The sequence below is a fragment of the Anser anser genome (genome assembly GCF_964211835.1).
Source record: "Anser anser genome assembly, chromosome: Z".
Taxonomy (NCBI): domain Eukaryota; kingdom Metazoa; phylum Chordata; class Aves; order Anseriformes; family Anatidae; genus Anser; species Anser anser.
In genome coordinates, this window is record NC_139723.1 from 72,076,357 (window position 1) to 72,103,991 (window position 27,635).

At 36.1% G+C, this 27,635-nt stretch overlaps 1 protein-coding gene across 5 annotated transcripts in view; it reads left to right on the forward strand.

Moving 5' to 3' along the window:
* The window catches only part of FGF10 (fibroblast growth factor 10), a 66,819-nt gene extending 39,404 nt beyond the window's left edge, over window positions 1-27,415 (forward strand). For all 5 annotated transcript variants that reach the window (XM_083818034.1, XM_083818036.1, XM_083818032.1 and 2 more), the window contains 2 exons: window positions 19,968-20,071; window positions 24,333-27,415. In XM_083818034.1, the coding sequence (XP_083674160.1) occupies window positions 19,968-20,071; window positions 24,333-24,530 (302 nt within the window). In that variant the 3' untranslated portion in view covers window positions 24,531-27,415. The remainder of the gene's footprint in view (window positions 1-19,967; window positions 20,072-24,332) is intronic.
* The last annotated feature ends 220 nt before the right edge of the window (window positions 27,416-27,635 follow it).

The window sequence follows — 27,635 nt, forward strand, 5'->3', positions numbered from 1 at the left end:
TTTCATTTCCCACTGTTAATGCTGCAGAGAGAATAGGAACTTGCATTTCAAACATAACTAATATCTGGCTAATCATATATCCAAGAAAGTCATTAGTCTTGGTTTAGACACACCAATATATGGAGAATCTTCACGTTTGTTTGATAGATAATACCAAAGCCTGACCAAAATTTTTCATTAAAATGTTGTGCTTGCTTTCTTAATGAATCTTCTTGGCTTCAGCTTCTACAAATTGACCTCTGCTTGGTCTCTAGATATTTTTCTCTAGGCGGCCATTGTTTTTATAAAAAATGAACAGAAACCTCAACACAGAAATAATCCTAGAAGTAAAAAATTTCTGCCAGTATGACTGTAACAGCAAATCCTTCTTAACATAGGCTCAACTTTAGACTTGGTTTGTAATGATGGTTGGAAACAGAAGGGAAAAGGGAGTTTGGATCTCTCTAGTCCTGCATGTGGAATATCCCAGCTGCTCTCCCCCTACAACTCCTTTATGTAGCAGTATCTGACTTCCAATATTTTTTCTTGGAGTAAAACAATAATGATGGTGATGATAATCTAATAAATTGGCTAGTAGATATGAAATAAATTGGCTAATGAATGCTGCCCTCTACTGCGTAGCCACTGGGTTATGCATAGGACCAGTCTCCTTACAATTAAAGACAATTCTTCCTAAATTCAAGACACAGGACTGTTAGAGTGGGAAGATCTGGGTCCTATCCCACTTCTGCTTTATAACCACAAATTTGTTACAGTTCTTTACATATACTGCTTTTCATTTGTAGGGCTCATCAAAAATACTCATCTCTAAATATTCCCAGCTTTCCCCCTCTTTCAGAATATGATATACCAGTGGGATTTCCTTATCTTGTTTTAACTGAAAATGGGCATGGACTAAGACTGTCAGTTTGGGTTTATTCCATTATAGTTAAAGTAGCAGCCTTTAATCATTACCAGCAATATTAGTGGCACAACAGTGTTTACATCTCAAATATGCTTCTAATTTTCCCAGTCAAAGGCAAATTGTTGGTGATATCTTAATGTTTTTTTTAGGTAGCTAATGCCAAAATGCAAGGTTATGATCTTGATCTGAATATTTCCCAGATGTGTGGTAAGGTGAAAGGTGGAACAGCTAACAGAATTTAACTTCCTATGCATGTTAGTCTAAGTTAAGTGAATTCTAAGTCAGGCATAATTAGAGAATGAGACCCCCAGAAACATTCACCTTCACAACTGTTTGAGATGAAAGCTTAGTGCTTGGGTGGATGTAACATAATCCACATGTTGGAAGAGAAATCAAAATCAGCTGCCACTGTCTCCTTGCACGTGTTTTACAGTGTCCCATTAGCCACCTTCTTGTCTAAAGTCAGTGATCTTGTCCAAGCTTAATGTTTCTAATTCATTTACAATGGAATCAGCACCAGATTCTGAATCTGCTGCCAGTTCTACCCAACTGTCTTCCACTGAGGTTTCACTTTGCATATGGCAGATCCGGTTCTGGAAGAGATTGCTGATAAAAATGGAGGTGAAGGGTCCTCAGTTACGGAAGTTACTTAACTCTTCTCCAGGACAGTCACATGAGAGATAACACAGATGCCACAAAGAAGAAATAGAGCAACTTAATGAAACTTAAATTGACCTTGTTCTGAGAGGAGGGGTTGGAGCAGATGACCTCCAGAGGCCATTCCAACTTAAATTGTTGTATGAATCAAAAAGGCATCCAGAAGTCCTTTCTGTGACCCACAACACTGGAATTAAGGTGGGAATCAGAGGTTTATACTTGAAACAGCTGAGATAATTAGAAAAGTTAGCTCTCAATAAATGTTGTTGTCTCACTCAATAAAACATTAAAAAGGTTCAAGCTTTGCTATTATCCTGCTAAGTGAGTACTGAAAAACAGTCTCCTGAACCAACAAAAGTTACTGGCTTCTAAACCTGATCTTACTAGCTACAATGCCTAAGGATACTGGAATGAGGGTCACACACTTTCAGGAATATTGTAATATGTATACTTTTGCATCTGTTGAAATTTTTTATTCTGAGAAAATACTGATTATTGATTCTACAAATCATCCATTAGGTAAGACAAACATATAAAGTTTCGTAAATTAGAGCATGCTGTTCACGAAAATTTTTCTGTTTCTGATTTGAGATGTTTTCAAAGAAACAACAGTGAACCAGCAGAGAACTGTACCAGCCCACTCATTTATCGATTGGCCTGGCATCTCCTGATGAAATGGGATTTAAGGAGGAAGGAAAGACATAAGTCTATAGGTCAGCCTTTGGAATCTTCCAGTCTTTCTGACTGTGGTTATTTTGCCTTGATTTGGAAATCTGCCCATGAATCTTCCTTTTATGTGTTCCACAACACTGGAATTTTATGTTGGAAATCAGAGATTGCTATTCAAAAAATTAAGATCAATTGAAAGGGCTGGAAGACATGTCCCGTGAAGAGAGGCTGAGGACACTTGGATTGTCCAGTCTGGAGCAAAGGAGGCTCAGAGGTGGCCTCATTGCTCTCTGCAACTTCCTGAGGAGGGGAAGGTGAAAGGGAGGTGCTGGTCTCTGCTGCCTGGGAACTGATCAAGGGATGTGTGGGAACTGCACAAAGCTGCACCAGGGGAGGTACAGGCTAAATATTGTGAAAATTTTCTTTACAGTGAGGGTGGTAAAACACTGGAATAGGCTTCCTAGAGAGCTGGTTGATGCCTGTCCTGGTTGCAGTTAGGACAGAGTTAATTTTCCTCATAGTAGCTGGTAGGGTGCTATGTTTTGGATTAGGATGAGAAGAGCGCTGATAACATGCTGATGTTTTAATTGTTGTAGAGCAGTGTTTACACCAGGCCAAGGACTTTTCAGCTTCTCGCTCTGTCCTGCTAGCGAGCAGGCTGGGGGTGCAGCAGGAGCTGGGAGGGGACAGACCCAGGACAGCTGACCCAAACTGGCCAAAGGGGTATTCCATGCCATCTGACGTCATGCTAAACAATATATAGGGGTGGCTGGCCGGGGTGGGGGACCGGCTGCTCGGGGATACGCTGGGCATCAGTCAGCGGGTGGTGAGCAATTGCATTGTGCATCACTTGTTTCTTACACATTATTATTATTAATACTATTATCATTATCACTATTATTATTATTGTTATTATTATATTCCTGTCTTAATAAACTGTCTTTATCTCAACTCACAGGCTTCACTTTCCTGTTTCTCTCCCCCATCCCAGAGAGGGAGGGGGGAGGGTGAGCGAATGGCTGTGTGGTGTTTAGCTACCAGCCGGGTTAAACCACAACATGCCCCATGCCTGTCAGTGTTCGAGACATTTAGATAATGCCCTCAATAATGTGCTTTAATATTTGGTTAGCCCTGAAGTTGTTGGACATGATCTTTGAAGGTCCCTTCCAACTGAGCTTTTCTATTCTATTCTAATTAGAAAGATCTAAGTGATTGCTGAGGTCCGTGGGCACTGATTCTTGTCAGCTGACGTTTGCAGTAGTGGCATTGACAGCTTTGACATCCTTCAGGCAACTTTCTAGAACTACTTGTACCAGAACTATTACTCTTTGATACTAGAGAATGGAGAAGGTGTTTTGCCAAACTGGGATTTCTTAATCTCTGTTTTATAAGAGATTTTACGGGACACTAGTTGTTGCTCAGTATGTACACGAAACATATGGGACACGGAAATTCGATAACTTGGAAATAGTGTCAGTAATATAGTGATGTTTCTCTGTTGTCATAAAGAAGGAAATATTATATTGAAATCATATCAATATACCAAAACATGCAACATAATTTCTATCCTGTTACAAAAATTCCTTTTTTCCTTTTCTACCAGAGGTTAGTTTTGTTATCTTCTGCTTTCTCTGGGGGCTTCATTTTTTTTTTTTTTTTTTGACAGCTGACTATGCAACTGAAGGGACTGAGTGGGTCAGGCAGTCTGATTGCTTTGTAGTGGCATGGAAGTGAATTATAATTGTTAAGACGCATGACAATAGATTTAGCAGTGTCTTGTAACTGTTGATTATTTTGTTATTTTATACACAGCAAGGAGCTCCCAGAGCGTGGTCTTGGCACACACAGATTTCAAAACAGCAAAATAAATAAAGTTAATAAATAGACTGACAGTTTAAAGGCAGCCACTGTGATTCTCAGTCGTATGCTTTAACTTACTCTTTTTCTATCAAGCTGTTTTGTTAGTGGCTACAACAAGGAGAGAGAAGGAGACAGTGCAGGTTTGAGGGAAAAAAGAGGCCGTACAGAAATGGTGAATAAAAAGAAATTAATTCACCAGAGATGATCAGAGGAACAGGGACATTAATATTTTCAGAAGTGGTTCTGTGAACTTTGTGTCTTACTTGGTAGAACAGTTCCTGTCTATGAATCTGATTTTTGAAAGGAGTTCCTTCTACGTCTTGTAGGAATTATCGTTGGTAGGCCAGCTTTCAAATGTTGAATCCCATGTTCTGTAAGATTTACCATTATGCAGACTCAGTGTTTATTTTTTAAAGTAAATATCTGTTCTAATGTCAGTATAACAGACCTACCACTATTGCCATAATTACACTTTTCATTACAGAAATAAATAGGTTCCTTCCTTCTAAACACCACTGATTGCAGCAGTGGGGCAGTTTCTGATAAAGCAAAAAAGAGTTATGGCTGGTATTGCGTTTAATAAGACACCAGCTAGGATCAATTAATAAGTACAAACCTGCAAATGAAGAACATGGGATGAGGTTCACTGTAAAGTTCACAATTTAGAGGCAAGATCTTCAAAGAGTATATAGCATCTGTAAAGTCTAGTAATTATGCAAGTATTTATGGTCTTCAAGTTTTCATGAGAGAAAGCTAAATTATCACAGTCCTACTCTCACCTGCGGCAACCACGTATCTCAGCTGACCTCTTCAGCCCGGGGTTTTCAATTATTGTTTGCATTTCTTTTGGAATTCCAATGCCTTGATCAGAAATATCATATATGATATCAGTAGTTCTGAACGGCCTTTGCATAACCGAAAATCCTGAATATTTCAAAAGGTCACCTGCACACTATGCACACTGTCTGTGCATTTCTGGGAGTGTTGGACTTCATATGCAAGTACTGTGCAGAATTCTGCTGTGTAGAGTGCAAGTGCAACATTTTAAGAAAGATTTGATTGACATCTTGTATGTAGAAACACAGCTTTCTATGACAGGCAGAAATCTCAAGAGATCACATGGTAGATCCACCTCTCCTACAATGTACATATGGATGATACCTACTATCAACTCCAGTAGACACTTTTGTCATCTTTCTTGAAGACAACACATACTCTAAAGCATTCTGTTGAGCCTATTAGTTCTGATCCCTCTTGCGTAGAGTATACCTCAACTTTTTTTTTTTAAGTGTTTGAAAGTTAATTATATGTTTATTCTTTTCAAATCTCTTCTTCTTAAGGAAAAAAAAATTATTTTATTTTACATTGCAAAGCATATTTTCTAAACATATGGCAATGCTAGTTCTTTTTTAGACACATCTTGAAGTGAGAATAGAGTGCAGTTTATGTCTTCCAACTGCTGGATGAAAAGGCAAGATTTTCTTTTGCTTCACACTCTATACTCATGTTTAAATGTGTTAGGAAGATGTTTGTTTTTCATGCTATTCACTTTAGCCCAGGTTGTGGAAAACCACCCAGAGAGTTTTCTGCAAAATGGCTACCTCATTCTTCTCCGCCCTATATTTGCATTTCCTCAATACCTCGTTCATTTTTGGCAATAAATTATTGAGAGTGATTTTCTTAATGCACTTTTCTAGCCTGTTTTTCATCACACTCAAAATACAGTTTTGTACATACCTAGTGTATTTAAGATAATGTAATGTGATAGTGTCAAAAGCCTAACTGCTGAGCTCTTTTCATGATATGAACAGTTACATTGCCATAAAATGAAATTAGATTTGACAGATTTTTCTCTTGACAAATTCATGGTAGCTACTTCTCCGTTTTCTTCCATTTCCCTATATGAAAGGATGTATATTTAAGAATCAAAGGCCAACCCCACCACTTTAGACTAAAGGTCAATTTAGTTTCCTGTCTTTGGCAGCAACAGAAGCCTGAAGAGGAGAAGAGAACAAGCATATAGTGATAACTTCCTATTATGCTTTCCTAGTTTCTATCAATATTCAGTTCAGAGACTAATGATGGTATCCTTGTGCTAGGACTATATTTTTTTAACTAATTCTTCTGATTGATTTTCATGTAAACTGACATCCCACCAATGACTGTTGTAAGCTAATGAGCAGAATGTGAAAAGAAAAAAAAAATTTTTGTTTTGTTTTGTTTTGAACATTTAGCCAGTACTTCGATTTTAGATACAGGGAATAATTCTTCCTACTTCACTTTCTCAAGGTTGCCCACAATTTTACAGAATCCCTCTCCTCAAGCCATTTCTGTTCCACCCTGCAAAGCCCTGAGTTTTAGTGATTTCTCAAAAAATAGTTAATTCTTATTTCATGCATGTGCCCTTTCATGTAGTTTTTCCAGTTCTACTCCATCTTCTACATGTTGAGAGACTAGGCCAGCCTGCATGTTCAAAATGAAGCACCAATGGATTTAAATATTGTTGCTATATATTATTTCCTAAACATTCCCTATTCCTCTCCTGTACTTTCCTATTTTTTTCTTTCTACTATTTATTATATGACTGAGAATTGATAGCTGTACCACAAGCAATTCTGCAACACATTCCATGTTTATAAAATTAACAATATTCTCCCCATGTGGATTACATCACAACATTCATCTACATCAAATTTCATCTGGTATTTTACTGCTCTGTTAGCTGGAATCCTGAGAAACCTCTGCATTTACTTCCAGCTTCTTTTCAGATTTACTACTCTGAGTATTTCAGTATAAGCAGCAGGGTTCATCATGTCAGTATCCACCCACTATGGTGGATCACTAATGAATACATTGAGTATAAACAATGCAAAGAATTTACTGATTTCTTTCCTGAGAAAACTGATTATTTTTGTTCCCTATTTTTAACCTGTTATTTCTTTATTTATTGTTACCTAATATCAGTTGCACAGCACGTGTATAGAAAAGCAGATGCTTACTGGAAAATAATTGTAGAGTTGGTTCACAGACAAGCACATAGAAAGTTTTATATTTATTGTCTGTGTGCAGGCTGTGTGAACAGCACATGTACCATAGCTCTCAAGGTTGAGAGCCTAGCATATAAACTAGTTCACTCTTAGCTTTCTTTGGCATGAACGATTTCCTCGTGAGATGAACCTCCACAAAATTCTCATGATAGTTCATTGCAAGGACAACTCCTGAGAGGGAATATGGACAAGGCCAAGCCTGGTTTGGTTCTTTTGGTCTTATAAACTCTCATGCCAGGCTCTACAAGAGGATGTCTAGATGACTTTGGCATCAAACTATAAAAACCACACTGGTGGGATGCCACAGTCTTCACAACACTCAGAACTGAAAACAGACCTGTCAGTGGGCTACAGGTAAAGTCTCCAGAGGTCATCACAGGAAATTTGAACCAAGTACTCTCATGGATGTACCAGACTACCCTAGAAGGTGTGAACATGATTGCCAGACAATTTTGAACAGCCAGCCAAGGGGGCAGGTGCTCTTTGCAATGTTAGGCAGTAGTGTAAGTGAAGGTATCACTGAGCCTGACATAAAAGTAGGTAGAGAAGACAGGAGGTGCCCGCACTTTACATATTCCCTTCTGTATTCTATTGTCCATTAACTGTCCCAAGCATAGTTTTGTGAGTATTTGCACAGAAGTCTTGTGCATTTCAAGGAAAGGGAAAAAAAAAACAGGCTGCATGTGCAATTAGATCACATAATCCTGTGGACAAAACATGCTTGTTAGCATGACATCTGAGGATGTCAGCATGCAAGATGGGAAACAATATAAAAAGAGACTTGAAGGTAATGAAAGCAGAAGGGTGTGAAGTGATTGTGCTCTGCAGATCAGCCTTTTAAGTTTCTGTGCAAGACTGACGATTTTGTCATCCTGCTTTTTGATGAGGTGTTGAATGAATGTTTAAGAAGACAGCACATATCACTGCTCATCAGAGTTAAAAAAAAAAAAAACTGTTTGTACTAGAAGAATGAAGATACTAGGTCCAGCCAGGTTAGGAGACAGTCAAGTATTAAAGATGAAAACACTGTGAAAGACATATATCAGGTGCTTGCACTGTAGCAGGCAATAGTTTACATCTGTGTGCAAGAGTACAGACCTTGTTACTTGTTTTAGTGTTTCAGCATACCTTTGATGATGAAGAAAGTGTACAAGATATGTAAGCCAGAGTACAAATCTAACATTAAAAATGAGAAGCTGATCACATAGCATTATAATGAGAATGATATATGCAGTGATTGAATGGTGTCTTTTCAATTGTTTGCAACTTAGGATGAATTAAGTACCCAGATTTTTTATGTCAGAAAAAAAAATATATATATATATTCAGAGCAATGAACTCATGTTCAGAGGTCATCTAGTTATTTTCACTTATTAAACTATTGGCTTTAACATCATCTGCAGTATGAACTCACAATCAATTTCTCACTCCATTCACTTTGTCTCTTTATTTACTCCAAGATTATCCAATAACATGATTGTCTTTTTCAATAAATATTTTGTCTGAAAAACTTTAGAGAGTAGTTTGTTGGCAAAACACCCCCCAGGTTATACACAGTATTGATGCAAACTATGTAAATAAGAATACTGGAGTCGCAGGTCTGTCTTTTATTTGATCACATGCAACTCGGTCAAGAAAAGAATCTGAGGAAGAAAAATGCTGCAAGGGACAAACAACAGTCTGTAATTTTAAGATATACTGAAATACTGTTTGCAAACATTTTCTTAATACTGATCACCTTTACTGTACGTCTTCCCTAGTCTACGCTTCCAAAATGTTCATTATATCCCCACAATCCTTATGAGGTTTCCTTAAAATAGTGATTATTATGACCAAGCAATATTAGGAATATTTGTGCGATTAAGGAATAAAATTGCTGAAAATATTTATAAGAACACGTGGATCCCACATTTTAAAATACCATGGATTCCTTTCTCCTGTGTGAGGCAAAACAAGATATAAATCATTAGCAACAACTAATTAATGTGGTGGATTAGTGCATTTGGCAAGTTTCTGATTTGCATGGAAAACACTAAAACACCCTTTTCCTCATAGAAACACAGTACTATTAGGATACTGCTAGGAATTGTATTTAGCCATGGTCCCTAGAAACTGTAGAACTTTTTGTTTTACCCCAAAACTAGGTCATTGTGCCCATACAGATTTAGAAGGGGATCTTACTTTCCGCTGGCAGTGTGCATTGTAAATTCCCAGTTTTTGTGGTATAGTTATGCAATGAGTTTCCTTCTGTCTCCCACCTTACACAAGAAGGTACGTATTTGAAACTAGCAAATGAGAGAGCTTATTTTTCCAGTCCTGTTGTCTGTATAAAAAGGAGTCAAGCTGAGATCTATGAGGCCTCAAATTAAATATAACTGTTGAATGAAACTGTTCTCTCATTTCAATGTGCAGCTGAGTAGTATATGTGAGACAATCCCTGTAGGAGGCAACAGACCTGTCACTAGGATAAAGACCGCTGAGATAAAAGCAGCAGAGGCCATCTGCAACACACTGTAAGTGATACAACTTACATGCAACATCTGATACACCCGTGCATTTTCTTCATCTATTTGTACATACTCTGGCAGCTTTAGCACTCAGACTCACCTCCATGTGCTTGTACCTGTCAGTTCCTAAGTAGTGATTGGCACTAATTATAATTTGTACCCCATTTGTGAATATATATACTGTATCTGCTAAGAACTTCTGACTGAGCAACACTTGACTGCTCTAGCAGTGAAGGTCTGCCTTTCCTGAGACCACAAGTAATGAACTGCTTCTCCTTGCAGTCACCATGCATTTTGACTTTTTCTTCTGCAGTGCCACTGTCTATATATTATCCTTCTCTTGTGTGTTAGGCTGGGCAATAAATGGAACAGCCTTAATTCCATATGATTTCATCCAATTTGCTCTCTTATTCATGTTGAAATTTGTACAAGTGTTAAAATGCAGGAGGTGAACATAATGATCCTGAATGTAAAAGGTAACGTGGGATTCCACCCAGGTTACAAATAGGCAGCTCCATACACCCCTGAGGAAATTTACTGAACTATATTGGTGTCTTAGAAGCTTTCCATCATCCTATGTATTTCGGTGGAGACCTAGAAATTTAAGATTTGGCAGAACTCCTGAGTGCCTGGTCCTGTCTACTAAATGGAAACATATATGGTCTGCCAAGTTTCGATTAGGATTTGGATTGGGATCCAAGTTTCCTTATAAACACATGAAGTAATCTTTCTGCTCTATTCAGTACCCATAAGAGCTTAGTTAGAACACTAGTCCGGTCTTGGGCACCTCACTTCAAAAAAATTAGCCAATTGGAAAGACACCAGAAAGAAAGCAATAGGAGGTCTAGAAAACATATACTACTAGGAATGACTGCAAAAACTTGGATTGTTTAGTCCTTAGGGTTTTAGGTTGATTTGTTTTCTATTGAGAGTTTATTTTCAAGCTAGATCATTCCAACGATTTTGTTTATAGTGCTGCTCCGCAAACAGTTATATTTGAAGGGTTGGTGAACTTCAGCACAGAGGCATGATAAAGTATCTGGGGGAAGGGAGGGCTTAAACTCCTTAAGTTGCCTTTGTCAACAGAGCTAACAAATCAGGTAACTACAACCCTGCATCTATATATATAGATCATATATTCTAAGTTGGGGTGTTTTGTTTTCCCCTTTTTCCTCCTGGCATGTTAATTGCTACTACTCCTTGGGTGGTTTGAGTTGTCAGCTGTAACTTCTCCATCCCAGAAACAGTTCAGATAATGAATTCTGACATTCTGTCTGTGTCTAATCTGCATGTTATCAAATCTCGCAATGTTGGGATCAAGCATGTTGAGATCTTCAGACCCTTACATTTTCCATCAACATTCACATAGCTGGCTGTACCTCTTCCTGTCTTGGCTCAAAGCATGGAGCTTAAGAAATCTGAGCTCTTATTAACAGAGCTAGGTAGAGTTGGGTCTACCTGTAGCCATTCCATCTCCACAGCATGAATTAAATCCATGTGAAGGAAGTGAGACCGTTTATCATCTTCCCTCCCCCAAGACAATTCCAGCACTTAGGCTAAATCTGATGACGTATTAGCATGTAAGTGATGAAAGTAATGGAGAAGGTGTCCTTAAGGACAGATCTGAACACATCTTAACTGACAGCATAGGTGTATCCTTAAAGTCACTTCTTGCATTTCCTTTGCTTAAGTTTAACCCATCTAACTTCAGTCATTTAGCAGAGGAAGTGGCAATGTTCAGAACTGTCCTTTGAAGCTGCCTATCTCTCTCCACACACTAGAAGGGAAAATTAATTTTCAGTTACATGTCAGTATTATGTGTTCATGCAGCATAAATTGCTTCCTGACATTTTTGTAGCTAAATTTAAACTTCTCCTCTACTAGCCAATAGATCTTACTATTGCATCACTAATAGGATTCCCTCTTCCTATATACCATACTTCTGCCAACCTGCTATGTATTTGGTGTTACAGAGTTGGTTGAGTGGTCTTTGCTCTGCTCTGAAATCAAACTCATAAAAGCAGCAGATAAGGAAAGGAGAAGCAGCTTATCTTCTCTTATTCCCTCTGATTGTCTGACAAAGGGCTCTAATAATTAGTGGTTTTTATTGTTGTGCACAATGGAGATTTCACGTCTTATGCTGATACTGTGCTCATGCAGGAGGGCTCTGAAGTCTTGTTCCCACAGTCTTCCAGAAGTTTGGATATTTATCTCAGGCTTATCCAAATGCATTAGTTGTGGGAGAGCTCATAGAACATTCACATTTTGGCTATTGTTGATTTAAACTATGACATGTTAACAACTTTCTTTGTGGTATTTCAGTATCTTTATTACTAGTTTAGAGCAGGAAGGCTGGAGGTCTCAGCAAATATTAAAGAATAATAAAAAGCACCAAACATTTTAACTTCATATAAAATTTTGGTTTTAAGTCAAAGCTTGGTTTATGCTTCAGGTTGGTTCTTATTTCAGATTTCTGTACATAACTGTGTTATCTTGAGTTGTGGGATTTGTATTTGAAGTGGAGTTCATAGACAGCCACTAAATTCAGAAGATTACATTTTAGTGGAACTACTTTGATTCGTTGAAAGTCCTTCCAAAGGCAAGCCTTGCTTACCCCATTTTCAGTTTCTAGGTTTATTTTATTTTCTGTTCCACCATCTTTCTCTTTCTGATGTCAGCAATTCTTATGAAAAAAACAAATAAAAAACAGGAGGTGTTCAATGCCAGGTTCAATGCCCAAAACCATGGGCAACCTGATCTAGTGAGTGGCATCCCTGTCCATGGCAGTGGGTTTGAAACTAGAAACTAGATGATCTTCAATGTCTCTTCCAACACAAGCCATTCTATGATTCTATGGTATGATTGATAACAGTATACATTCTGACTTGGGCATGTTTTCAACTCACTCTCCACCAGTGTAAGTGGTGAAACAGAGTGGGAACAGACTCAATGACCCCATATTCCTTAGTACTTCACTCTTGTCTTTCATGACCACATCCAACCAATCTTCTCACTTCCTCAAACAAGCCTTTTTCAAATCACCTACTAAGAGCAGCTTTTTGAATTGTGAAATCTTTAACATGATGCTTTATCAACTTTGTTTGGCCCAAGACACTGCCAGTCAAAAGAACCCCTCTAGAGATGCTCCCTGCACGGTGATCTAAAAAAAAGTTCTGAAAACTTAGTTTAAATGTATGTTGCAAATTTCCCCCTCTCCTCCCTCCCATTACCCACTTTCTACCTGCCTTCACAGGCCCAGCATCTTCTTGTCAACATTTCAGAAACTGGAAAGTTTCAGAAACTCTCAGTCATTATCACATTCTGTCCAGATGAACTCAGTCTTATTCTGTGGTGCAGACACAAGAGAAGGCAAGGGAGGGAAGGACTGCCTGTGGATTGTCATGTATATGGGTGGCATCATCTCTGAAATGCGAAGTCTCTGAATTGGGAAGTATAGAAGGTAGTCCCGTTCCTTTACATTAAGACTAGGGTTACAGACATGTAAAGTGCATTTTAGGAACTTACTATATAAATGACACTACAGAAAAACAGTCACTGCCTCACACTACATAGAATTTGATTCCAGAATCAGGTGGTTCTCATTGCAGGGTATGGTTTTTTTTTGGTCCATTGTAATGCAGACTTGATAATGTATCTGGTACTCTGTCACGTCTGCTTCCTAACAAATTGCTTGACATAATTTCACACAAGTACTAGGATATTATGTAATTTTTTTGAATTAGTGTACAGAATTATGTAAGAGCATTTTTTGTTGTGTTTTTTTTTTTTCTTTTGATTTTAAACAGTCCCTCTGTGTGGAACAAGATAGCCAGTCAGCTTTCTGTTGCCTTCTCATTTATATAATGATCACTTTTATAAACCATAAAAATACAGTTTATTTAAGTTAAATATATTTGGTTTCAATTGGGAATATGTTTCGAGCCTTTGGGACCTGTAAAGAGAGCATATGCATGGCTACAGGGCACATCTCAAGACGATATTTAAGATGTTTCTAATTAGATTGAGTTGGAAATGGTTTGGGTATTGAAAACCATGCTTTTATAGTGGATGTGGTCAACGGGGATTAGTTGTAATTGTTGGAGTTTAGAGAATTATGGCTGTAAAATAAGTGTGCTATCTGTTTTAAAACCATAATGGAGGCCACAGCATTTTTTTATTTTCTACTTCTTTTTTTTTTTTTAATTTCTTTTCTTTTCCAAGTTTCTAAAGAACATAGAACTGGAAATGAGTAACTACCGATGAGAATTTCCCCCCCAATAACATTATTTTTGTATAGCTTATTATCAAGCCTAGTTACAAGTCAAATTATACCATAGTAATTATTTATTTTATTCATTTTGTTGATGTGATTATTTTTTAGCAATGCAAATGACTGAGCCCAAGCCATGGCATAAAATTAGATACTAGAAACATATTAGGTAGTATTTCAAGTACCTTTTTTGTTCAGTCTCCATAGAAAAATAACACAAACTCCAACCAACGGTAACTAACACAGGTTAGAACAGAAAAAGAACATGATAATAAATATAATACTTATCTTTAAAAAAGGAAAAAAAAAAGACCTAGAGACAAGTCAGCATATCTAGAGAAAAAATATGGGGCAAATAATTTTTAAATATATGCTTATAAGCACCTAAGAAATTATAAACCAAAATAATTGATAGTAATGCCAAACCATACCAAATTTGCATCAGTGATGGGCTAAAAACTTTGTGTACAGGAGAGAAGCAGTAGGTATCATAAATTTGGGAAAGATTTTTGAAATCAATATATCAGAATATTCTCTTAAACAAGAGTAACAAACAAAATCTAAGTGACAGTCTTACAGCATAGAAAGACTTCACCATTTTTCCCTGTCAATCTTAACAGAGGCATCAAGTTTTGCAAGAGTTTCCTCAAAGTGTCTCCTAATCAAAAATCCATTAACAATTTGAGTGAAAACATTGAAAATATAGTTATAAAAGTTGCAGAAATATGAAACTTGGAATAGTTGCAAGTGTTTTGGAAGACTGAATAAGAACTCAACATGAAAAATTAGAGAAATTATAAAGTAAATGAAGCCACCTAACTGGGGTGTGTGTAAAGTACGATATTTAATTAGGAGCAATCAAATTCACAACTATATGATGAGGAGTGACTGCTTACATTTCTTCCATGTATTCAAGATAGTGAATCACAAATTGGACGTGGAAAAAAAAAGAAGTATGCATAAATGTATGAATATGCATATATCTTTTGCAGGAAATGTTTCTTCATGTATCAACACAGATAAGATTTGATAAGAGCATTACACCTGTGCTGTGGGGACATGGAACAGGACTGTTGAAGGTCTAGAAAATCTGAAATCTTTAAGGAAAGGATTGAATATTTGTGTTTCTTTAGAAAGCATAAGTTGGTAGATAGATAGGTAGATGTGATAATAATTCCAGAATATGTAAAAGGTTTCTGTAAAGAAAACAAATAAATCTCTTTTTCATGTCACTTTAAACAGGAAACAATGGGCCTAAATTGCAACAAGGCCATTTTTATCAGATACCAGAAAATCTTCCTATCGTAGACAGTGTATATAGGTCACCTGGGAGGTCACATATCATTTTTCGAAAGTGTTTAAGAACAAATCATCTGCCAAGAATAGTTTTCCTGACTAAAGCCAGGGAATACCCTCACTCTGGCATCCTTTTAGCCATATTGTCTTTGACTATATAGATATTCTTACCTTCAAGCCTGTTTACCCTTGAGAGCCAATGGAAATTATCTATATTTTTTATTTCAGTAACATAGAAGCCCAGTCATGCCACATAGCTCTACTATAGAAACCTTGAGGAAAATACAAAACAATTTGGCTCCTCGAAGAAGCCAGTTTCATTAGGTGGTGAAAACACTACAGTTTAATGCTTCATACTGTATGTTTCAATTGCTTTAGTTTACACATTCCTGCTGAATTTAATAATGACTCAAGAATAATCAAATACATATTTTCACCCTTAGATCAAAGGCACTTGATTTAAATCCAGTCTATTTCAAAGTTCTGGAAAGTCCTTATGACTTCTGCTTGTAGATCTGTGTCAGATGAGCTGATGCTCTCATCCTGACCTCTGGAATTTGTGTCTACATCACAGACACCTACAAAAAGATCTCCATTACCTTCAACAGATTTCTATCAAATACACAAGACAATCTCCTCCATAGCAAATGAGTAAATGATGCTGAATCATTTGCAATCTAGACAAAAGATAGTTCTGTGCTTGTAATGAGCATGTAACTCCAGTGAAGTCTCCAGGGCATACAGCTAGTAACAGGGTAGATGTTACCAAACTAGACCCCTGCTACCCAAGGAACAATAGATCAAGAGTACTACATTTATTTGAAAGAAAAACATCCTTTAAAATTTATACTTCTCTCCTCAAAATATTGCAGAGGTTAAAATATGCAAAATTTTCATTGAAAATTATACAACTTTTTTCAACTCCAAAAAAAAACAAAACACACCCAATGAAAATAAATCCAGGATCACTGGTCATGAGATCAAACTGATAATAGTTCAGACAAATTCAGCTACATTTGGTTGCAGTTAAATAGCATAACTGGGTACAATCAAGCTAGTTACTCTTACATATAATGTTAACATAATAACATTTCTCCTCATTACTTCCCTTTAGCTGCCTGATTGGGGGTATAATGGCATATGAGATAGTGACCAAACTTTACCAGAAAAATTTTCATGATTTATATAAATGCTTCTGTTATTTTAACTTGGATATTGTAGTGAAGAGCAGTGTATCACCATTAAAATGGGTTAATTTAGTGCAAGTTTCATATTTAAGCACTGTTCTCCTTCAGCTGCACTCAGAAATTTCACAAGTGCAATAGTCTGTTAAGTTAATCTAATATGGTGTTATTTCAAGGATACTATGACAAACTATAAGTCAGTTTAATCCATTTCAACATACAATAATTAATAATGCTACATATTATGCCAGTTTCAGATTTTCTTTTTGTTGTTACTGGTGTTAGAGACAGACCCAGCCTAGTTTTACTGGTGATGCTTGGGTTACAGCTATTAATTTCTACACTAAAATTCTTCTGACTAAATTCTTCTCATCAGTTTTTGGCATGGAAAAGACCTGAAAATGAGTTTCTCGCACAGCAAGAGAGGGGTGTTGTAGCAACATTCACAACACAGTCTTACCCTCTTATAGGTTGTCATCCACATAACTTAAAACATTCCACTTAACTGCTCTTGATTTTGAGTGCAAATACTGTAGAGGATGACCCATTGTAGAGAAATATCAAAGACCACTGTTCTGTATTAATGCTTTTGCAGAAAATCAAGAAGAAGCTTTGGCTTTTCTTTGCAGTGAAAATGAGCAACATTATAAGAGCACCAAAAACATAATAGGCCTTAGCTGGTATAGGCTTACTGATCTGCTTGTGTCAATGGTACAACACTGGTAATATATGAGCTGGCTAACAAGACCTAGTTAAGGAACTCTGACAACTTTACTTGAGATTAGAGAGTATAATTCTCTTCATCTTATTTATGGAAAAGGATACAGAGCTGCTTTGTCACTGTAGTCAAATTAGTCTTAAAAGTAGGTTATGGGTCTTACCTCACTCTTCCTGAACACATTCTGGAACTTCCCAGATTACTAATTTACTAATTTTACTAATTGACTAATTTCCCCCAATTTACGTCTCCTCTTATTTCCACCTAGGACCTTGTGCTAATTCGCAAGCTAACATTGCATATAGGTAACTAATGGAAGTTATGTTTTGATTTTTCATTTATCTAACTGGGCATATCTTTTTCCACCTGGCAGTGGAAAAAGACAGCTCTAGATATATCAGAGGCACCTTTAGTGCTACTGAATTGGAAACACTTCTGATGATGGAATGAGCTGATTTGGGAAATTGTTTTTCTTACCCCCTCACAGGTAGCAGACTTGCAATGCCATATGTAACTATGCTTTCACGGTTTATTTAAACCCACTGGGTTTCAAGCTCAAGAGGTAATTAGCACAGAACAGTTCTCATGCAGCTGTAAGAAACTCAGTGGATATTCAGCTCTATAAGTGATGTTTTTCAATATATATGTGCAACACAATCTTTAACAGTGTTGATTTTTCATGCTGTAAAGAAACAATTAAATTCTTACAAGAGAAGGCTTTATCACTGCTTTTTTTTAACAATACATGATAAACTATACCTATCAACACTTACATTTACATATTGAAATCAGTACTTGCAGCATGAGGCACTCATAAAGAAATTAAAACAAAATAACTCTCCTCCTCGAGCTCTTTATAGGTTTGGACAGGAAATGTATTGTGTATATATACATATATACACATATATAACATATATATATATTTCTGGTTTAACATGGTCCATTTTTTGGAGAGCTTTACTAGATCCTAGACCTCTTGTTGTTTATTGTTGCAGTTCTCATTGAAGTCTTTCTAATATGCAATCACTCTAGACCTTGTAGCTCTGGCCAGCCTACTGCTTCCTGTTAAATAAATACAAAGTCTCTGGTAATTACACTATAATTTACATATACTTTTATAAAAATTTAGGTAATTTATATAAATTCAGAATATATATATACTATATTTATATATATGTATGTAAGTATATTTAAAAATGCAGTCAGAAAAGTCCATCTCTTCTTTCGTGGCAATAAAAGGAAGTTTTTCCTGTTATATTGCCTAGGTTTATGTTTCTTTTATTTTTCATGTCCATAACCTATATCATCAGTTTTCTTCCTATTAAAAATCAGATATTGTTTTGTCATGCTTCATTCAAAGCCACTGTCTAGCTAACATCAAAGTTTCTATGTCAAGTCACAGAACAAGTAACAACCTCACTCATCTGTTAATCGTCACTTATACAGACCAGCAGAACAATGGCCATATAGCTTGACTTTTCCATTGTACCTAAAGCACCCATTATTAATATATATATATATATATATACATATATGCAGTGAAGGAGCTTCCTACAAACCTCCACTGCAAACTAAACTGCACATGCTTACACAGTCTGCACAGACTGCATAGAGTTTTCATGGACAGAAAATCAGTATTTCCAGACAAAGCACTGAATAACAAGCTACACTGAGATTCAGTTGGTGTGTGGTTACCATAAGGAATCTTAAGTAAATAAAAAAAAAAAAACATACAAATTTTCCAGTCTTTCTCTGCTCAGACAAAAAGTGTTGGACGTATTTAGGAGCAAATTATTGCAGACTCCTTTTCTTTAAGTAGTTGGCAACTCATCAATGTTGTTCCAGCTGATCTATTCATCATATTATTTGTTGGCTTCATGTAGGATGTTTTTTCTCTAAGATTTCCCAATACTTTTGGCCCTCCAGTAATTTCCCCAGTGGTAGCCCCTTTGTGACCTCCAAGTTAGATTTTTTTTTCCCACTACTACTACTTTAATATCAGTAAAAAGGTTGGAGTATACTACCTGGATAAACCATTTAGAAGATATTTGTTTGGAACTATATTTATCCTATATTAAAGCATATGCATTAAAACAACAGAGCCATCCAGTTGCTCTAGTAATAGCTGAAAATAGACCTCTGAAGCCACTTCCTATGTAAGTGGTACTAACTGCTAGTCCCAAATCAGTATGCTCTTGGACAGAAAATACAGAGATGAAAAGTTCTGTGTCCCATTACTGGCCCCTTGAGCCATCCAGTATCCCAGAAATAGTTTGTTTTAAAGAAAAAAAAAGAAAAGTAAAAAGTTAATCATATTTATTACAAACAGAGCAAAATGTTACAAAGAGAGCAAAATGTTTCTGATATCTGAAAGGCAAAGATAATGTGGCCGTTAGGGTTAGTCTTACTATATCCCAAAATGTCAACACTCTTGCCAAAAATGAATTTATCATCTCAGTGCAGCCAAGAGATTTAGTTTATCTAGATGTCCTACAAGGAATAAATAGTTTACCACTGGTTTTGAAGATTGGGATAAATCTGACATTCTATTGACATATGCTATAGATTTAATTTAATGCTGTGGTTCAGATGTCTCTTCTGATAAATTTTAGAGAAATCTGTACTAAGAAGAATGAAGCTGTTTCAGTATTTATGGGGTTTAAAATGCAGGGTTTGCAAAGGAAACATGTTAATTGAAACAATATTTGTGTATATTCTTGCAATGGTTTGGAGAATGTTACTGAAGTCTATTGGTCAGTTCGTTCTGAGTATTAGAAGCTTAGTATTTTGGGGGGTTTATTGCTCTTTCTCATCCTCTAATGAAGTGATTAAATAGTTGAATTTTTATTTTTTAGGCATATTGGAGATAACATCCGTTGAAATTGGAGTCGTGGCAGTTAAGTCCATTAAAAGCAACTATTATTTAGCCATGAACAAGAAAGGAAAAGTCTATGGCTCTGTAAGTACTTTTTTTACCTTCCAAACAGATGGCAGTAGTCAGTATATTTCCCTCTCTTACCTACTGAAAATCCCACTTGTCTGTGTATTACTACTAATTAGAGCTAAAATTAGCTGTTCATCAAAATTTCGCCCTCTGGTAAACCAGCAGCCCCCCAGCCACAAGCTTCTTGTAGCTGGGATTTATTACGTTCATTGCTTCAGTCACATTTCTTACTAACTAGTGGCTGATTGAAAGGATCTACGAAATGTAATCTTTAAGGCTCTTTTTCCATATTTTTCACAGAATCACAGAATCATCTAGGTTGGAAGAAACCTCCAAGATTACCTAGTCCAACCTCTGACCTAACACTAACAAATCCTCCACTAAACCATATCGCTAAGCTCTACATCTAAACGTCTTTTAAAGACCTCCAGGGATGGTGACTCAACCACGTCCCTGGGCAGCCCATTCCAATGCCTAACAACCCTTTCGGTAAAGAAGTTCTTCCTAATATCCAACCTAAACCTCCCCTGGCACAACTTTAGCCCATTCTGCCTCGTCCTGTCACCAGGCACATGGGAGAACAGACCAACCCCCACCTCGCTACAGCCTCCTTTAAGGTACCTGTAGAGTGCTATAAGGTCGCCCCTGAGCCTCCTCTTCTCCAGGCTGAACAATCCCAGCTCCCTCAGCCGCTCCTTGTAAGACTTGTTCTCCAGACCCCTTACCAGCTTCATCGCCCTTCTCTAGACTCGCTCGAGCACCTCCATGTCCTTCTTGTAGTGAGGGTCCCAAAACTGAACACAGTACTCGAGGTGCGGCCTCACCAGAGCCGAGTTTCTGCAGTACTGACACATAATTAGTGATTCTGAGGAAATAAAGTGTACTTAAAATGTTGTAAACTTCAGCTGATGGAGAAGGCACACCATATTATCAAAGTATGAGTGCTGAGAAGAAGATTTCTGGAGCAGTTAGCTATAAATTGACTATAGTAATTAACACATAAGCTTATAGACAGGACAAAGAGACAGGGATTTTGACTGAGAAGAATTTGGGTATCATCATTTGAAAATTGTACTATTTGCATTTCTGTAAGTTTGGGTTTACTGATATTTCCAGTTTAAAAAAAAAAAAAAAAAAGAAAGAAATTAAAATAAAATAAAATAAATAAAATAAAATAAAATAAAATAAAATAAAATAAAATAAAATAAAATAAAATAAAATAAAATAAAATAAATAATAAATTCTTAATAGGAAGCAGTATAATCTAGAAATCTGACTACTAAATTCAAGTTTACACCCACACATCCACATGATGGCATAGACACCAGATTGTTCTGTTATTACATAACAGTTGGTTTGTAATTTTGCAACTTTTTATCCAGTTTGAACCCACATAAGTGTAAATTTAGTCATGTACAAAGGTGATGAGCCAATCTTCAGATTACTCTGGATTCAGAACATCCATAGGCTTTAAAGGGGTAACATAGTTAAGCCCACTTCTGCTGAAAACAATAAAGTATTGCCAGTCTGAGACTACCGATTGCATCAACTGAGACTCAAGGGGGTTGATGTCATTTGGCCCTTTTTTTCTAAGTAAGCATTTCTGTCGGGTGCATTTAGTTCATATAAACTTCATAAACTGTCTTCCCTTATCTGCACTGTTACTAGTCACTCCTAGTTTATGAGGTTACTTCTGACCTCCTCAGCTCCTGGACAGTGTTGAAGAATTGCATTAGGGACAGAAAGACCTGAACAGAGAAATTTTTCGTAAGCTCCCATAAATGTAGATTTTAAGTTATAAAATTACACTGGTGAGATATAACAATCAGTGGTCAGCCCTGCACCATTGAGAGCCATAAGGGTATACTGAGTGGCTGACAATGTTACCTTTTGTCAATTAAGCTCCGTTGCTTTATTGATCACAGGAATACTTCTGGACATAAGTGAATACATTAGCCTAAATCACTGTAGTCAATACACATCTTGGTTAATGTTGTTAACTTAGTCATTTGTGATGATCTGTCCCAAAACCTAAGATAAGGTTTCCTACCCAACTTGTTAGCCATTGCTGGTGCGGTAAGAGTTCATCCAACCCTACTGATACAAAAAAGAAGGCAAAGCAGCTTTCTTGTACCATAGGTGGAAACTGCTGCCATAAGATTCAGTAATTCACAGTGTATTAGAAATAGTGTTGACAGGAGGATACGAATGAGGAAAGCTGTTTTTTCAATTCCAACTGAGATAATTTTTTCAATATTCACATCATAAAATCACAATATAATGACTTATCAAAACCTATTCCATAATACTTCAGAGATTTCAAGAATGCTTCTGTTATTATTTTTCCCATCCTCCTAAGACTTGCAGTTAGACTCATATTACTGCAGAGTGGCAGCTTGCAGATGGATATGAAAAACAGAACCAATAAAAATTTTAAAAACACTCTTAAGCATGTGCACAATAGACATTCATTCACCATACAGGTGCAGGGCTATACTGAAATTTGGTTGGAATGAACAAAGCAGTCCTGGGCTAACACTCAGACCCCTGCCAATAAGACTTCTTAGCCACTTCACAACATCATTTGTTCTCTCTGTATTATCTAAGAATAGGGGAAAAAAAAAAAAAAAAAGAAAAAACAAAGTTTGGATTCTAGTATGGTTCTACATCTGGAAGAACAAGTAAAGTAAGACTGTTTCTCTGTTTATCAAATATGTTACCATTTGACTAACAGGTTAGAGGAAGCCAAGGAAGACTCATTATTTGGTTTCTTTAACAAGTTAACATTATGTCAGATAGGAAAAATTACTGTGGTTTAGAACTATAATTGATAGTCACCTGCCTTCTTAATACCTTGACACAGGAAGTGGCAAATTACTACAGCAAGTAAAAGTTAAATGATCTGTATATTACCTTATGAATACAGGCAGCATTAATGGTTGTTTTGCATAGAGTTTTCTCCTGGCAGTGTATTCCCAACAGTTATTGTTCCACTAACTACTAATCCAAAAATTGAAGTGCATTTTGGGAGCCAAATTGTGTTTGCATATGTGTAATTGTGTTAAAACAAGCATTAAGTATGTGTTCTGTGGTCTTAAAAACAAGTAAAATGTTAATAAGACACCAGAAACTTCCTACTGTATTGAAGTACTGAACATTAAGTAGTTTAAAAAATCTAGTTTAAATTAATAGGAATAGAAAAAAATATGTATTTGCCCTGTGTTACTTTAAAAAAAATGAATTCAGCTAAATAATGTCTATTTTATTAATGCAGATACTTTCTATATATTTTTTTACCTGAATACCTACAGATTTTGGTCATAATCAAAAAATTCCTGAAATTATTATCCCATGAAAAATGTTTTATTATTCATACAAATTTGTTATCTTGTTCATAAACACCTTAAGAATGCTACATGTAATTAGTATATCATACTCTAAGATTCTAACATTTTTATACTTTCAAAAGCTTTCTATATGGAATATAAGTAATTTGATCTGGCTTTTTTATATGTAGTAATTACTTGTTTGTGAAAACAAGGCTTTCTTGTCTTTACTATAGAGAAGCAGATCCAAGTAAAAGCGCATTTAACATTATAGAAAAAAACAGTCTCTACTTGATTCCTCATGCTTGTATTTTTTATCCTTTATAGCAAACTGGCAGCTGGTTCTCCTTTAAAAATAGAAAACATTAATCCATGGTACCCTACCCAAAATTGCTCTGAATTTTACTGTGAATATCTTCTCAATAAGATATAGGCTCATATATGAATCATGCAGGCTCATACATGAATCTTTTTTTCAGGCCAAGCCCCTCTTCAAATCAGCAAGTAAACAGGCTTCACATCCATTCTATCAACAGTATGACAGTGATTTGCACCCACCCAAAAAAGCACTTTTTCATGGCCAATGTGGTGTAAAGGATCTTACTTTCAATACAAAGTAGGCCTGTGCCATTGTTTAACATATGGCATCAATAATCTGGTTCAAGATATTTAAGGGTTGTATTTGTTACAACTGAAATATGATGAATGATTCCAAGAGTACTACCTCATACTTTGAGTTTATTGTTGAGAATATGATTTAATATTGTTCCTGTATTCCAATACAGAGAAGTTGCATTTTCAACTCTGGCTGAATTATATCATTTTATTGCTATAATTATTGCTAATTTTTTTTTCACTTTTTGTAATCTAAGTGATGTTGTTTTAAATGCTATGGACTCAGTGAAATTTGTTTATTCTGAGTTGGTGTACTTGTTTTCTTCTTTTTACAGAAGGAGTTTAATAGTGATTGCAAATTGAAGGAAAGAATAGAAGAAAATGGATATAACACATATGCATCCTTAAATTGGAAGCACAATGGAAGGCAAATGTTTGTGGCTCTGAATGGAAGGGGAGCCACAAAGAGAGGACAGAAAACAAGAAGGAAAAACACTTCAGCTCACTTTCTTCCAATGGTAGTAATGTCATAGATGAAGGAACTATATTATCAATTCAGTTGAAACAAAAGCTCTTACGTCAAGCATAATTTGTAGTCCTCTCGAAGAGTAAATGCAAAGAAATAGCGCAGATATCTGCTTGTTTGAAAAGAGCAGGGGAAACCTCTGAAGGTTTTGAACTCATTGCTGGCAGATCAATATTTACTTATATTTAGTTCAGTGTCATATCTTAAAATCAAGATACAAGCTGGATGAAATGGGATGGAAGTTATTGCCAGCGTGAACAATTTGATTATTTTTTTTTAATCTCTGCGACGGAATTTAAGGGATGAGAGACAATCTATTGAATGATCTTCATGGGGAAAGTTATTTATGGAATACTAACTTGTATCAAAGACCTTAATTGCTCTTTCAAGCCTAATGATCCAATGAACAGTTAGACACACAAGCATTTACTGGAAGCACTTGGGTCATATGTACAAGCAAAGATGTTTCTGGAGACGCCCTGTGGAAGAACGGATAGGATTAAGGAATATAAGCAAAGTAGTGTAAAACTATTCTAACAAAACAGATAGTACGGTTTGCTTGTATGTTCTAACTTCATTTCTTTTTATTTCTCTCTAAGTTATTTATTTAATAGGATGTTAAATATCTTTTTGGTTTGAAATGTTTTCCTCATTTGCTTGTTGTTTTCCCTTTTTCTCAGTACTTTACACAGAGGTTGATAAGTTCAAGTGTCAAAACCTCATAAGTACACTGAGAATAAGTAATGGACATGGCTTTAAAGGCAGAATTTAATGTGTATAATCCATTTTTTTTTTCTTAAACTGTCTTGCACTTAAGCAAAAAGACCAAACAAGCAGTGCTTGAATTTATGGTATTGGGTGTCTATGTTGGAGAGGTTTTTTTACTTCTCAACACTCAAGAACAAACTTCAAGAAATACTTTGTTCAAAAGGTCTTTCTGCTGTTTTTAAATTGAGAGGAGGGGCCACCTCTGTACTTGGGTGTCAATGCATCTGTGTGTATATATGTCTGACTTGGATTTCAATGGGGATCAAAGATGCATTGCAATCAGTGAGAAACTTTGCGGCAAGCATTGGGCTGGAACCTAGATGTGGACAGCCCAGTTAAAATCACTGAGACTGCACATATTAAAAGTAAAGAGTATGTAATTCCCAAGTGTAAAATTTGGTCTCTGAAAGGTAAGTAAGAAGGCAACACAGTCCTGCACTCCTTATTCAGTTAATATGCCCATTCAGCACATTTGTCCTTGTTACCAGCTTGTAGAATCACAGGCATATACTGGGAGCAATACCTAAATAAGGACTGAGGGATAGGGGATTCAAAATCATGCTCATGCATTTATCAGAGACTATTACTCACATGTATATTATATATGAGAGCCAACCAAAAAGCTGTGCTGGTATCCAGCTTTAGCATGCCTTTCATATCCATCATAGTAACTGAAGGCTCAAAATGCATAATATCCAGCACATTTTTATAAAGTGTTACTAGTCCCATGGCTTAACTTGAGCAACTGCAGTATAACAAAGTTAAGCATGATATGAAGTCTGTTCAATTAAAGGTACATAAGGTTTGTTTTATGTTTTGCTTTACTCTGTAATTTTAGAGAGCTCTGGATAGCTCACCAATATAACCATATTGAGATTCATTTTGTTAGAGCAGATAAATAGAAAACAGTACATCAAACAATTTGTACCACTGTCTTCACATTGTATTCCACTAAATAAATAAATAAGCCTTTGCAGTGTCTGTAGTAAGAAACAAAAGTAGTATAATATTATTTTGTTCTAAATACTTTAAGTGATAACTATGAGATTATATTGATGCTGCAGTTTTGTCTTCAATATTTCTTGTTGTGAAAAAGTTGGTTTTATTTTTATTGTTTGGAAACTGTATTTTGGTACAAAGGAGAGCCTTGCTTAATGTGTCTTTTTGAGAATGTTTAACCTCTAAAAAGTCTGGTGTTGGAGTCTTCTATAACTTATTTAAGTCAATGTTTAACCAGCACTTCAATCTTAACCTGTTATTTAAATATTAGCTTTTTTTTTTTTAAAGCAAAACAATAATAGCCTTCCCATAAAAAAAAAAAAAAAATGGTCAGATTGTATTTCCTGTCCTTAAATAAAGTCAATTGTTTTAAAACCAGAAAGTCATTTGAGACAAAACGTTTTAGCCGATAGCTAACATTACATTTCATGGAACTTTATCTCCAGCTTGCTTCTTCACAAATGTGACTTTTCTAGAAAGGGAAATAATAATTTCAGATTTTAAATGTACATGCAGATGATCAGCAAACTTAACTACCATAGTAGAAGTGAGGTTTTGTTGTTTAAAATTTGTAATCAATAATTAATACTGACAAGGCATAATGGACCACCCACAGTGAACATTCAGTGTTAGCCTGGGCAATTGCAGTATTGGCTGACCACTTAAAGAACATTTAGGGTACAAATGAGGTTCTCTTTTTACAGAATTACCTAGTTTACTTGGTCAGGGAAGGGATTATGCATAAGCTTTATCATAGTACTCAAAACACTATGCTGCTCAAAGGCCAAAATCAGAAAATATCACTTTTCCAAAGTGAGTCAGGAGCCATTTATGACATGAATAGTTGTTTCTGAGAATTAACCAAAGCAAAATGACCTTGAAGGAATCAATGATTCCTGCATTATTAACATACTGTAATACCCACTGTGGTGGAAGCAAACTGCAGACACTCTAGAGTATCACAGTTCTTCAACCATAAGCTCTGTTTTCTGTCAACATAACAGACTCCTGAGCAAAAGGAAAACAGGGGAGGATTTAAAAAGAAAACAAAAACAAAAATTACTGAGCAACAATGTATAGCATGTTATATTTAAATAAAAATAATAAAATCTGGGGAATAGAGAATAAGAGTATTGTCCTTGTTTGTTTTATTAACCTGAAGTGATATTGCACAATTAAAAATAAAAAGGGAAAAGGTCTGTTGTACTACAGGATGTGGTTTGGTGCTGTATAGCCCCAAAACAAAACAAAACTCGCTAGAACATTTGTAAAGTTTCTTTAATTTTTTGCATGTGTGAGTCAGCTATCTCCACACTAATAACAACCAAATGCTTTAGATTCTTCC